Below are 13,256 nucleotides of genomic sequence, written 5' to 3'. Positions count from 1 at the left end.
CAGGAAAGCCTCACCCACCCTCCCTAGATGGGATGGAGAGTCCTTGTCTGGGCTCAGGGTGCTCTGGGCTGCGTCTCCTCAGGAAGGCCTCACCCCACCCTCCGTAGATGGGATGGAGCGTCCTCATCTGGGCTGAGTGCTCTGGGCTGCGTCTCCTCAGGAAGGCCTCACCCTACCCTCCGTAGATGGGATGGAGAGTCCTCATCTGGGCTGAGTGCTCTGGGCTGCGTCTCCTCAGGAAAGCCTCACCCACCCTCTGTTGATGGGATGGAGAGCCCTCACCTGGGCTGAGCGCTCTGGGCTGCGTCTCCTCAGGAAGGCCTCACCCACCCTCCGTAGATGGGATGGAGAGCCCTCATCTGGGCTGAGCGCTCTGGGCTGACCCTCCTCAGGAAAGCCTCACCCACCCTCTGTAGATGCGATGGAGAGTCCTCGTCTGGGCTGAGTGCTCTGGGCTGACCCTCCTCAGGAAAGCCTCACCCCACCCTCTGTAGATGGGATGGAGAGTCCTCTTCTGGGCTGAGTACTCTGGGCTGACCCTCCTCAGGAAAGCTCACCCACCCTCTGTAGATGGGATGGAGAGTCCTCGTCTGGGCTGAGTGCTCTGGGCTGACCCTCCTCAGGAAAGCCTCACCCACCCTCTGTAGATGGGATGGAGAGCCCTCGTCTGGGCTGAGAGCTCTGGGCTGACCCTCCTCATAGCATGTGTGTGCCATACTCTTGAGACCTCCCGGGTACTCTTCTCCTCTTCTAGACTGTAAGAAGTATCTAAATCAGATAAAATGTGTAGAGTTCTTATAAGAGCAGAAGCTTTATTAGAGATGGAAATGAATTTTTACAATTTTTTTAGGAGCTTCACATGGCTGAGAAGACTAAACTTATCACTCAGTTGCGTGATGCAAAGAACTTAATTGAACAGCTTGAACAAGATAAGGTAAAACAAAAAAAAAAGCTTATGATTCTAAAATTTGTCAAGGGGCCCCAACATTTCCTTTTGAAAACAGTTAAAAGCATTCAGGCTTCTGCTTCCCAAAAGTATTGCAGCTGCTTCCGTGAAAAAGCTTTTTGTTGTAATTTCTAGATTTATATAACTATTAGCATTCATTTTGTATCATGTGAAGCTGATTCTCTGTGTTTTTTTTTTATCCCAGTTAGATTTATAGATTAGAATGAGTGTTGCAAAGGAAATTCATGTTTATAGTACATAGTTACTTTTCCGAGAAAAGTTAAATTATTTGTAGCCAAGGGATTGCTGAACTGGAGTGGTAGCTGTTCTTTCAGATACAATAGCAACAGTTTAATCTCTCCAATAAGCTGCCTAAAAAGTAAAGAAATGATAATGTGTATATTAGCATAAATAGGAATTTCTGCAGATGAACCTTTAAATCTCTAGATGAGATTGGAGGATTGAGGATGGGATGAGTTTTGCCCTTGGCGGTTTAGAGTTGGAGCAGCAGCTGTGGCAGCAAAGACAACTGAAAAATTCACAAGCAAACGGTTTTGACCGGAGTCTTCCAGCCCCAGATTCTAAGCAGCTCCCAGTTTGTTCCACACCATCCACAATTTCCTGTGATACCCTGCTTTATAGCACAGTGTTCTCAGTGGCCATGTAATTCAGAACATGTCAGAGTTAGCTAGCTATTGAAGTGAGCTGTTGGCAATCTTTTCACTCTTTCTGTAATATATTTTTTTGCTATTATTTGCGAATCTACAAACTTTTTACAAGCCCACTTAAAAAAAAAAAACCCTTTATTATTATAGAAAACTAAGCATTTACAAAAGTAGAAGAAATTAGTAAGATGAATTCCTGTGAACCCATCACCCAGCTTCACTAGTTATCATCTTAAAGCCAATCTTGTTTCATCTGTACACCCCCAACCTCCATTATCCTTCTCAACCCAGGACTGTTTTACAGTAAATCCAAGAAATCTAATCATTTCTTCTCTGAGTATTTTAATGCATCTTTATTCAGGAAACTTGTTAGCTTTGGTTTAGTCCAGTTGTGCTGATTTCCCCTGGGGTGTGTGTTGTCCTTGATGCATCTTTAAAATAAAGGACTTGAAAAAAAAGCATAACCACATTAACATGATCACATCTAAAAACTAACAAGAATTCCTTAATATAACCAAATATCTAGTCAGTTTCAGATTTTCTCTGTTGTCTCATACATTTTTTTTTTCCTTTTTATGAACCAGGATCCAGATAAGATTGTTTCATTGCAGTTGGTTGATATGACTCTTAAAGACTTCTTTTAGTCTATAGGTTTGACTGCCTTTTCGCTCTCCCTCTTTTTTTCCCTGGTGATTTGTTTGTTGAAGAAGCTGTAGGCCCGTGGTTTTGTTTTGAAATTTTAGGTAACAGTGTCCTGCTTTCCTGGTTGGTGTCTGTCTGGTAATATTACCATATGGAAGGGTCAGCAAACGCTGGACATAAGGTGATAAATTTATTCAGGCCCTAAATCCCTAGCTGTCACAAAGCCTGAATACTTTATTTTTTCAGAGACAAATTGAATCATCCCATTTTTTGTGAGTCCCAAATGACTGACTTAATGTGTAATATTTAGTTATCTCTTCCCCCAGGACCTTCATTTTAGTGTAGATTACTCAGAGGGAGGGAAGACAGCAGCAAGTAGCAGATTGGAGGAATGGGGGTGCATCACTGACGTTAGGCAGGAGCGGTGGTGGGACCAGAGATGGTCACAAGAGAAGAGAGAGAAACCAGGCAGATCTGTACTCCTCGCGGCAGTCACCTTACACGTGTGCTCAGCAGCCTCTGAGGCCGTGCCATGTACAGCACCTGTCGGTCGGTGATTGTAACTCAGGATGGCCCTGCGCCAAGTGCAGAAGGTGACATTTTATTCTTCATAAACTGTTCATAGAATTGTAAAATAAATCTTTTTACTAACACATGTCATTAATCTTACTGTTAAGTTTTTTTTAATATCAGAAATACCCTGATGTCATGCCCAGTAACTGAGGTTATTGTAGAGTATAGAGCAGAACGCAGACTTCAGTTCATGAAATATGAAATGCTTCTTAATACTGTACTTAGTAAGAAATATATTTTTCCTGCCTTTTCAAGTAGGTTTGATAGGTGCTGTCAGGGGTGCTGTGAGTCAGAGTCGACTGACTCCGTGCAAAGGCGGTGGGTTGGCTTGTTGTTGTCACTGGAGCGGATTTGTCATGCACATGCTCACAGAGCCTGTCCTTCTGTGCAGGGAATGGTGATAGCAGAGACAAAACGTCAGATGCATGAAACCCTGGAGATGAAAGAAGAAGAAATCGCTCAGCTTCGTGCCCGCATCAAGCAGATGACCACCCAGGGGGAGGAGTTACGGGAGCAGAAGGAGAAGTCTGAGAGAGCTGGTAAGAACTCGGGGGTTATTGTTTGTGTCGGAGCTCAAAAGTCTTTTAAAGCGCTGGATCAACACTAAAGTATTAGTTACGTGTTATAAAAGACATCACTGTCAAGACCCTTTGGAAGACACTGAATGGCCTCTTAGAGGATACGTAGGTGGACAAGCTATGGCCTGTGAACTGGATCTGCCCATGGTCTGTTCATATATGGCCCTCAGGCTAAGAAGGATTTTTACCATTCTCTTCTATTTATTTTAAAAATGATTTTTACAATTTTAAATGGTTGGAAAAAAAAGAAGAATATATGACAGAGACCATATGTGGCTTGCAAAGCCTAAAATATTTACTATCTGGCCCTTTACAGAAAAAGTTTGCTGACCCCTGCCTTAGAATATCATAAATTTAGACTTACAGTTGTGCAACTCTCTAGTTAAGTCCCTGCATGCTAGTTATTTAATAACTGCTGCTTTATAGATGCTCTGGTACAAACAAAAAATGTAAGATATAGTCTGCTTTTAAAGGGAATGCGGGAACAATTCAGTGTTACACGTGATAGCATTCTGTGTATTTGACCCAGTGCTAGGCTGTGAAGTGTAGAAACTAGCAGGGTAAATACTGAGTAATGCCAGGGAAGGAGAAGTGTTAGGAGGAGGAGAGCAAGGTGAACCGTGGTGCCTTCCTGTCCCTGAGGACGAGAGTCTTGAGTCAGGCCTCAGACGGTGAATAGAGTGGGTCTTAGCAGGGAGCAGCACACAGTTCAGAAGCTAGGAGACCATGAACAGGCACAGACACCATAGTGGCTGTGTGAATGAACAGAAAACCATTCTTGCCCATGGGGCAAATGGAATTGGATTGCGAAGGAACTGACTGTTGGGTTCTTATAAGGTGAGTTAGCTGGGTTTAGGATTGGATGTACAAGACAACAGAAAAGCAGTCCTAGGAGGGCACAGTGTATGGAAGCTAGTGTTTTGTGTAGAAAGAAATGAGACGGGAAATCAAGCTTAGAGGCAAAGACAGAAACCTAGGTTTGAGGTGCTTTAACCACTTGGACTAGGATGGTGGATCTGAGAAGGAGAGGAAGGGTAGAATCTGCAGAATTTGATATCTGATCATCTTGGAGGGGCAGAGAAGTAGGTGTCTAAGATGACTCCAAGGTTTTAAACTTAGGTGACTGAGTGAACAGTGTTATTGACAGAAATGATGACGTGGGACTAGGAGATCCTGATGGGGAAGTTGAGGATTGGAATGTGACAACGAGTTTGCTTAGATACTTTACATTTGAGCTGATCCTGAGCTTTCCAGAGGCAGCTGACTGTAGGAATTTGGAAATAAGAAACTAGAGAATCTCTCAGCAGTCATTCATTAGCCTAGAGTTGAAGCCTGTGGTTTAGTTCATAGGAGAAGCTGATTTCTCCAAAAGACTAGTTTTACAATAGCTGCTAGTAATGGTAACTTAGTAGCAGCAGCTTCTACGCTAAATAAGCTGAATACTTGCTGAGCACTTCGGAATCGACTCGATAGTGACAGGTTTACTACTACCACCAGCGTTGTTGTTGTTAGCTGCCCTCAGGTGGATTCCAGCTAGCCAGCACTTCAGTCGCAGTTACTTTATGCCAGGCACTATTATAAGTGCTTTATTTGTGTTTACTTGTTTGTTTACTTATATTCAGTCCTCACAATTTTATGAGGTAGGTACTGTTCGTATCCTTGTTTTACAAGTGAGAAAACCTGAGAACACAGAAGTTAAGTGACTTGCCTACGTTTATGCACAGAGAGTACCGTATTTTTACGCAGATAACACACACCTCTGTGTTTGTTTGCCAGCCGCAGCCTCCCTGGTCAGTAAGCGTGCTGTGCTCGTTTCTTTTTACAGCAACATGTGGAAGAGGATTGGCATGGCAGCACTTGTGAGGGTGCCTCACGGGGGGAGGGTACAGCCGGCAAAAAAATGCGGAAGTCGCGTTACTTGCGTAAAAATATGGTAAGTGTATAGTCAGGATTTGATCCCGGGCATTTTTGACTCCGAAGTCCGTTCTCTTAACCGTGGAGATCTTGAGTTTGGCGGAGAGAAATAAATGAGGGAATAAAGAAGTTACCCAAGAAGTCACAGAAATTATGGTTAGTTACGCTTTTTGGGGAAATATAAGCAGTGTTTCAAGAAGTAGGGGACGTAGGGGCGAAGATTCTGAAAAGCTCTTTGAATTCGGTGAGGATTTGATTTCAGTGCAGCTTCAGAAGCGATTTAAAACCCAGATGGTGAGACGTTAGGAAGATAACGGGTCTGCGTGAGAGAGGAGGTTGGTTGACACCACGTGTGTCGTAAGTGTCCCCCCATCTCCTTGCGGCTGTTTCATTGATAAGATGGTTGGGGAAATTAGTTAATGAATTTGTTCCCAGTAAACCTAAGAAAATTTCCCTTCAGACGGAGTCGATAGCATCTTTCGGAATATAATCTTTGAAGACTTACTTGAAGCAGGTTGAGAGTTGTGAGACATTGTTGAACAGGTTTGCTTTCAGTGAACAGAAAACCTAACACACGGTCTCAGCTTCTCATATCAAGCCTTTCCATTTTTAGGACTGCTTTTGTTGACTGATGTAGCCAGTCAAGAGAAAATAATGTTGATTAGGGGGTTAAGTTTCCTTTTAAAATTGGGGTGCACCTTGTGAGGAATTAGAAACCCATGAATAAATGTCAAGTTGAAAGGGATAAATGATTAAAAGGTAGGCAAAATATACAGTTAATTCACTTGCAGGGTAAAATTTTTCCAGATAACTGTTCCAGTCAGGTCTTAGTACAGCCTTCCTTCCCTTGACTCTCCGAAACACAGAAAAGTTATATGTTTTGTCTTTAAATGTGACTTTCCTAAAACTGTATTTTTATAAACATTTGATAGCCTGTAAGTTGAGAGACTTTTCTGTAAACAGTACTGTCAGATGTAAAAAATTTAAGTTATTTAATGAATACATTCACTTCGGAAAGTCTTTGGACCACACAGTTATAAATGCTTTCAAGGAGTCCTCAAAAAATTATATTGTAGTCGTAATTCTGAGAGACACAATAGAAAGTTTTAACAGACTAGTTTCACACTGAAGAGACTGCCATTGAAATCTAAAATGGAAAATAGTTTTGTACACAACTGTGTTTTATCTAATGGTGTTGAGTCTGAGCAGAACTGTTCAAGTACAAAATGGTTCTTAAACAGTTACTGTGCATATCCCAATTTACAGAAAAATTCCAATTAAGTTCTAAAAGTAAGAAAAGGTCAAAGTAAAGGAAGTAGGGTTTCCATAAATAGTCTTTGAACATCATCTGGCTCTTGGAGAATTCAATTGCTCTGCTAAATATTTGTCTTTCTCTTTATTAGATTTAAGACTCAAAGGTTAAAAACATAAGAGCTGGTCGTATAAAGGAAACATTAACATCTTTGAAGCTTGCAGTCGTTAGGATTTTTAGAAGTAAATGTGTCTATGTAAAACAATTATCAAAAAATATGAACTCTCCTAATGCGCTTTCAACCGTAAAAACCTGAACTCTGATATTGTTAGTATTTCTTGACATGTGGATATCAGCAGACAAGAGACTTCTTCCTGTGGCTTGCTTCTTCTGGCCCTCAGAGTTGGCTCAAGTACATTCCCCACTCTTTTTCTTGGAAAGCCATCTGTTGCACTGCTCCTCTTAGTTTTTCTAGATGAATTGTGATGCCTGCCATCTGTTAGAGGACAAAGGAAATCAGACGTCTCTGATTCTAGAAAAAATAATTTTACAATAAAATTCTGTGACCGAGTATGGTGACGTGCCGTCCTGAGGGTGCTGTACCAACCTGTAGCACTTCAATATTCTCCTGTCTCGTGTAAATGTCAGGCGTGTTTTTTGAAGTGTGATACCATGACACTCTTATTTTGAAAAAACGTCTTTATTTTAGTGGATAAAGAAAATAAAAAATAAAGTGTTTGTTACAAGCACTTCACTACAACTGTTCACAATATTCCTTTCTAGGTGCTCACTTAAAGTAAGCACAGATGGTCGTATTTTCAGGTAACCAGATTTTAAATGCGGAGAAGTCTGGTGATCCAGCTTTAAGTGTCTAGTGCTCTGTTTTAGGTGCTGGAGTACTAGAGTTAATTGTCTAGACACTTGTGTGCTCAATGCAGCACTGACGGGGAACACCATCGCTGCTGAATCTCACACTAGGTCTTGGCTCTCCTGGGTGAGTGCCTCTTAACCAGGACAGGGGCTGGGGGGAGCCGGCCCCAAAGTTAGGAAGTAGAGAAGATGGGCACATCACTGTTGGCTTCAGTGCACGTCCATTGGTCTTTTTTCCAGTCCTTATTTTTACATTATTCTAATCATATTGTACCTCCAGTTTGGTATCCTTTTTTCCCCCATTTAGCATTACATTAGGAGTACTTTCACATGTTGCTAAGGTACTAATGTATTTTAATGGCTGTGTCAGAGTGCGTGTACATCATTTACTCAACCATTTCCCTGTTGTTCAACATCTAAATTATTTCGTATTTTTGCTATCATGAATACTACTGTAACAACTTTGTGAAATAGCTTAATTTCCTATCTTTGAATTTTTTCTTAGAGTAAATTCTTGTTAACCATAGTCTTTGTTTTTTGTTAGTTACCTTTAAATTATTTAAATGTAGCCATTACAAAAAAAGGACCCACACCACAGTATTGTGTAACCCCTTGCCTCAGTAAAATGTTCTTGGCTACAATTTTGCAAAAATGAATAAATTAGTCTGTTTGAATTAGGCAAGTTTCCAGAGTGCACTAACTTTGTAAACCCTGTTTCCCTTTTATGTACCCTGTCTTTGCTGAAGTTACTGTTTTGTATGATTGGCTGCATTTAAAAACTGGGATTAACTCATAACATTCTTTGCTTATTTATTGGCGTGTTGTGTTTGTGCAGGAAATAAGTTTTTTATTCATTTGTATGGTTTAGGCCTGATATACCAAAGATGCTCAGTGGGACATATGTATTTGATGTTTGCAGGACCCTTTAAAAGAGAATTTGTATATTTAAATAATGTGTAAGAGTTATGCATATTTATATAACAAAACCAAAATCACATGTGTGTTTAAGTGCTTTGTTAGTTGTCGATAGTTTATGTAACAGAGTTTTCTTGTAGTCTCAAGTCTCACAAAACATCTTATTTTTGTGCGTCCACACATGCCCGTAAGTGAATCACGGTGCCTTTCCCAAGCCTTGTATGAACAGGACTGGGGTAAGGGCTGTTTTCTTCTTATCATGAGTACCTAGAATATGCTTTACAAAGAAAATTCCATGTTTCTCAGGCAATCTAAAATAGGTACTAAAGTACAATTTAAGTATGCTATGTTAGATAATTAATATGTAAATATTTTGGCACTAAATGAATATCTGGTGGAAAAATTCATTATTTTAAATGGAATTAAATTTGCATTCAATGTAGGTTATTTGTTTAATAGTCATATTTGTAGGTGCTCGATTCATTTCGTTTTTATATTTTTTGTGCATTTATTTATGTCCCCAGTGATGTCACTGTTACCAGAAAGCATCAGCAACTGGAAGAACACATTTCCCAACTACAGGACGGCATTTTCAATTTAATTAAACTTCCTTAGCTTTAACTTCGTGTTTTTCAAGATCAGCCTGATGATTTCAAGATATTTGATAGATAAACTTTCATGGTTAATGTTAAGGAGTGAAAATTGGGCCGTATCTGTAAATTTTTTAAAGGTCAAAGCTTATTCAGTTTATAAAGTGATTCTTGTAACATACTTTGGAAAATGGCTTAAAAACTAAATTTCCGTTGCAAACATAATACTTGTTAAATCTCTCAACACCTGACTTACACGTTAAGTATTGCACTGTCTGGTCTGTGCCACTGGGTGGTGCTGTTATCTGGTTTTCACGTATGTAAGCTCTAGACTGGTGGTTTTCAAAGTTTTTGATCGCAGGGGCCTCTTTACACTCTTAAAATGTTTTGCGGACTCTAAAGAGCTTTGGCTTGTGTGAATTATGTGTATTGATATTTGTTATATTAGAAATTAAAAAACAAGGTTTCAAATATATGTTTAATTCATTAAAAATACAAGTCATAAGCTCATTACATGTTAGCATAAATAACATTGTTATGAAAAATACCTACATTTTCCAAAACAAACAAAATGTACTGTGGAGTGCCATTGTTTTTCATTTTTGCATATCTCATTGTTTGATGTAATGAAGATGGCTGGATTCTCATGCCTACTTCTGCATTCAGTCTGTTGTGATAGATTGTATCGGTTGAAAACATGAAGAAAATCTCACCTCACACATATACAGGCTGGAAAAGGGAGGGCCTGACAGCCTCTCTCTGAGGGCCTCAGCGTTCCCGGGATCTTGGGAACATACTTTGAAAACTGCTACTCTAGACTTTTGCTTTTAGTCACAGAAGAAGTTTAATGATTAGGTGGGAATTCTAACAAACAAAATTCATTTTGTTCCTTTTTGTGTTGATTCACGTTTCATTCATTTTGTAGTACTATCTTATGTTTTGAGCTGCTTTTTTGCTAGGCTAAAGACACGGGCACTGGCTTACTAATTCATTCTCGTTGTTCATCAGCTTCTTAGGATCAACTGTTAATCTAGAGGTTGGCAACCTTTCCACGCCTCTGCATCTTTTATTCCCTGCAGTAGAGTAGAGGAGGGTCTTCTGGTCTGCTAGTTCTCAGGGCAGTGCTCCAAAGCAGTAATGAAGCCTGGAAGCTGAGAACTCTGGCATTTGTTATTACGGTGGGTAAGGGCTGCGAAGGAGCAGGGGAAGGCGGTGGGGTGGTAAAAGCAAACGCCGCATTCGCCCTAGCCGTACCTAAGCATTGGTGCTTTTACTCTCTGCCTTCCCTCCTTACTACTTCAGCTGCCTTTCCAGGAAGCGTTTTCTTTATGTCACTCAGTGTCTGGCATATGCTTGGCAGATGGTAAACATCCAGTAAATATTTGATGAGTGAATGGTTTGACTCTTGAGCTTTCTGATTTAACTCTTAGAGTGAGCCTGTGTCCGTTTTTTATAATTTCCATGGATGTGAGTGAACCTCGTCTAAAGTGAACAGTGAGGAAGTAACAAAAAAGGCCTGCCCGCTGTTTACGGAACTGACAGAGGACCATTCTTAAGTTTCATTAAGTTTTTGCCTGGAAATATTTTCAAAGTGTTTTTTTTTTTTCTCTTTTAAATAAAAATTGCCTGAGATACATTGAATTTTGCTTTGTAAGAACACACGTGTTCTTGCAACATGGCGGCGGCCGTTTGTAGTTCATGCTTAGCCTTCCTGTCGATGTGTGCTGTGTCCGTGGTTGTCCGTGCATTCTTGCATGTTGGCAGCAGCCTTGTCAGCTGTGGCTGATGCACGCTTTCTCTCCCCCTCCCTGCCCCCACACTTACCCTCTGCTGGTAATTGAAAGAGAAATTATGCGTTCATTCAGAACACGTTTAATATTTACATTAAAATCCTAGCATAGTGTCACTTTGCAAAGAGTGGGGAATTCACGTTTAGAATATTGCAGGCTATGGGATGCCACTTTACTGCGCTCGGTGATGTCAGGACCGGGAGGTGAGTCATCTCTGGTCAGTAAGTAGACTCAGCCTGTTCTCCTCAGACATTGAGACGGACTCACTGCTGGAGGCAGACTTCCTGCAAGGAAGTGACCTTGATTGTGGTACAGCCTAGAATCCAAAAAGAGTTTGAAATAGTGTTCTACATGTGGATATATGCAGTTTGTTTTAAATTTTGTTTGTACTCAAGATTTCCTTAAAGCAGGGTGGAGATGGAAAGCAGTGAGTTTTTGTAAGTCTGTCAGAGTTTTTGTGACATACTGCATTTTGTTGAGAGTTAGAAGCCGTCAGTAATTGATTGGTTCAGAAATTCTGGTTTGGTAAGATATATTATTATTGCTCAACTCATCTTGATCCATGTCAGCATTCTTAGGATTTAAGCATACTGCCAGGTAAGGATTGTTCCTTAAACCCAGCTTTAAAGGTCTGCCATCAAGCCTATATATCTAGGTTGGTTTTATCATCTGAGGGAGAATTTGGATTTCTCAGTGATTGCATCTGAATGAAGATGTTGAATTAAAAGGTCTCAGAGGTTTCCTTCGAGCTGTTAAGTTACGCGGCTGTCTGATGTGATGATGCAAAGTGGGGAGAAACAGTAAATTCAGATGGAAAGAGCCGCGGCACCAGAGCTGGCCGCCTTGAATCCTGTGGGATGGATACAGTGGACTAGGAAGCCCCTTTCAGGAGGTGACACACTGAAGTGGAGTATACAGTAGGAGAATATTAAAAAAAAAATTACCAAATGTGGTTAAAAACTTATGTACTGAAAAAGCATATGTAAACAGGAACTTTGGGGTATGGATTTTTTTTTTTCCCCCAATTTGAAAAAATGAGAACACTGCATTCATTTTCATGCTGTGCTGGATTCTGGAATTTTAAAAATGAAAACAAAGACTATTTTCACTTGGTATTGACTACATCCAGTTTTGTCTTATTTTTCTTAATTGACAAAAGTTTTAAATTTAAATTGTGTTTTGTTGGAAGAGTGTCAAGACAGTTTTTGGGCTCACCAAAGCCTGATTTAGATATTTCAGTGAAATGCTCAGAAGTGCTAAGACACAATTTCACATGCTGAATAATAATAATAATGAAAAGGTTCTGATGGCATTCAGACATTAAAAAATCTAGTCATTTCTTTTTCCATTTTTTTCTTTCCCAGATTTAAATGTTCAGCACAAATTAAGAAGTGAGCATTCTGTTACATAATCTCTTTACCTTGATTAGTCACTTTACCTCAATAATTATTTTTTTAAATGAGGAAACTATTGTTACTAGCAGGAGTTAATTTGGCGCAGTGGTTAAGAGTTCAGGCTGCTAACCAAAAGGTTGGCAGTTCGAATCCACCAGCCGCTCCTTGAAAACCCTATGAGGCAGTTCTGCTCTGTTCTGTATGGTCACTGTGAGTCGGGATTGACTCAGCGGCAACATGTTTTATTTTGTTTTGGTTTGTTTTAGCAGGAGTTAATTATTTCTGTATGTGCAACACTAGAAGTTATAATAAAAGAATGACTAAAACAAACATTTTCCTTTAAATGTTCTATTTTCCAACATATTTATATTTAAAGATTATCATCTTGGTGTTTGCAGGCAAATACCAGTGATGTTAGAGTAAGAGTCTTTAAAAATAATTCCAGCTAAGTAATAATATTTCCTTGAAATTTAGATTATCTGAGCATCAGTTTTATACTTTGGTTGTACAAAATGAATAAATTGGGTAGCTTTTTAAATATCAAAGACACATGATTGCCAGAGATTTTTTTTTTTTTAAAGTTGAGCAAAGTAGGTTGTGTTTCCCAGTTGTTACCAGAATTTACCCCTTCTCTCGCCTTTTTATGTACCTAATGAAATTTGCCATTAAGAAAGTGCTTCAGAACAGATGTTTGCAATTCCTGTGACCAAACCACCATCTGAAAGGCCAAGTTGTGGTTAATAATAGGCCTTTTTTCTGAGATGCCATAGATTGGAGCTCTCACATTTCTTAGACCACTGGGAGTGAAGATACGACCCAGAACTCGGCTTCATATGTCAACTATCTCTTTCCCTTGGACATGCGTTTCTTGACAGGATAAAAACCCATGTTGAAAACCAATGTTTAGTTTTTAGTTTATCTCCATGGTAAAGGAAAGTCTGGGGTTTCTATTCTGTAAGTGACTAAAGGAAATAATCTAGGATGACAGTAGCAGTAGGAGTTTCCCATGGCATCATTATGCCAACACTGTGTGTGTGTGCACGTGTGCATGAGCAGCTATATACACACTTATGACACATGCACACATACACATAAATGTGCAGGTATATACACACTTCTGACACGTG

General features: G+C 39.9%; 1 protein-coding gene across 6 annotated transcripts in view; it reads left to right on the top strand.

Annotated features, from left to right (window-relative positions):
* GOLGA4 (golgin A4) overlaps window positions 1–13,256 on the top strand; it is a 127,821-nt gene that overhangs the window by 51,358 nt on the left and 63,207 nt on the right. For all 6 annotated transcript variants that reach the window (XM_023732228.1, XM_023732226.1, XM_012555832.1 and 3 more), the window contains 2 exons: window positions 851–934; window positions 3,218–3,365. In XM_023732228.1, the coding sequence (XP_023587996.1) occupies window positions 851–934; window positions 3,218–3,365 (232 nt within the window). The remainder of the gene's footprint in view (window positions 1–850; window positions 935–3,217; window positions 3,366–13,256) is intronic.

Source organism: Trichechus manatus, unplaced genomic scaffold, assembly GCF_000243295.1.
Source record: "Trichechus manatus latirostris isolate Lorelei unplaced genomic scaffold, TriManLat1.0 scaffold00049, whole genome shotgun sequence".
In the NCBI taxonomy this organism is placed as follows: Eukaryota; Metazoa; Chordata; class Mammalia; order Sirenia; family Trichechidae; genus Trichechus; species Trichechus manatus.
The sequence above is the reverse complement of the archived record's forward strand: the minus strand, read 5'-3'. Positions and strand labels throughout refer to the sequence as shown.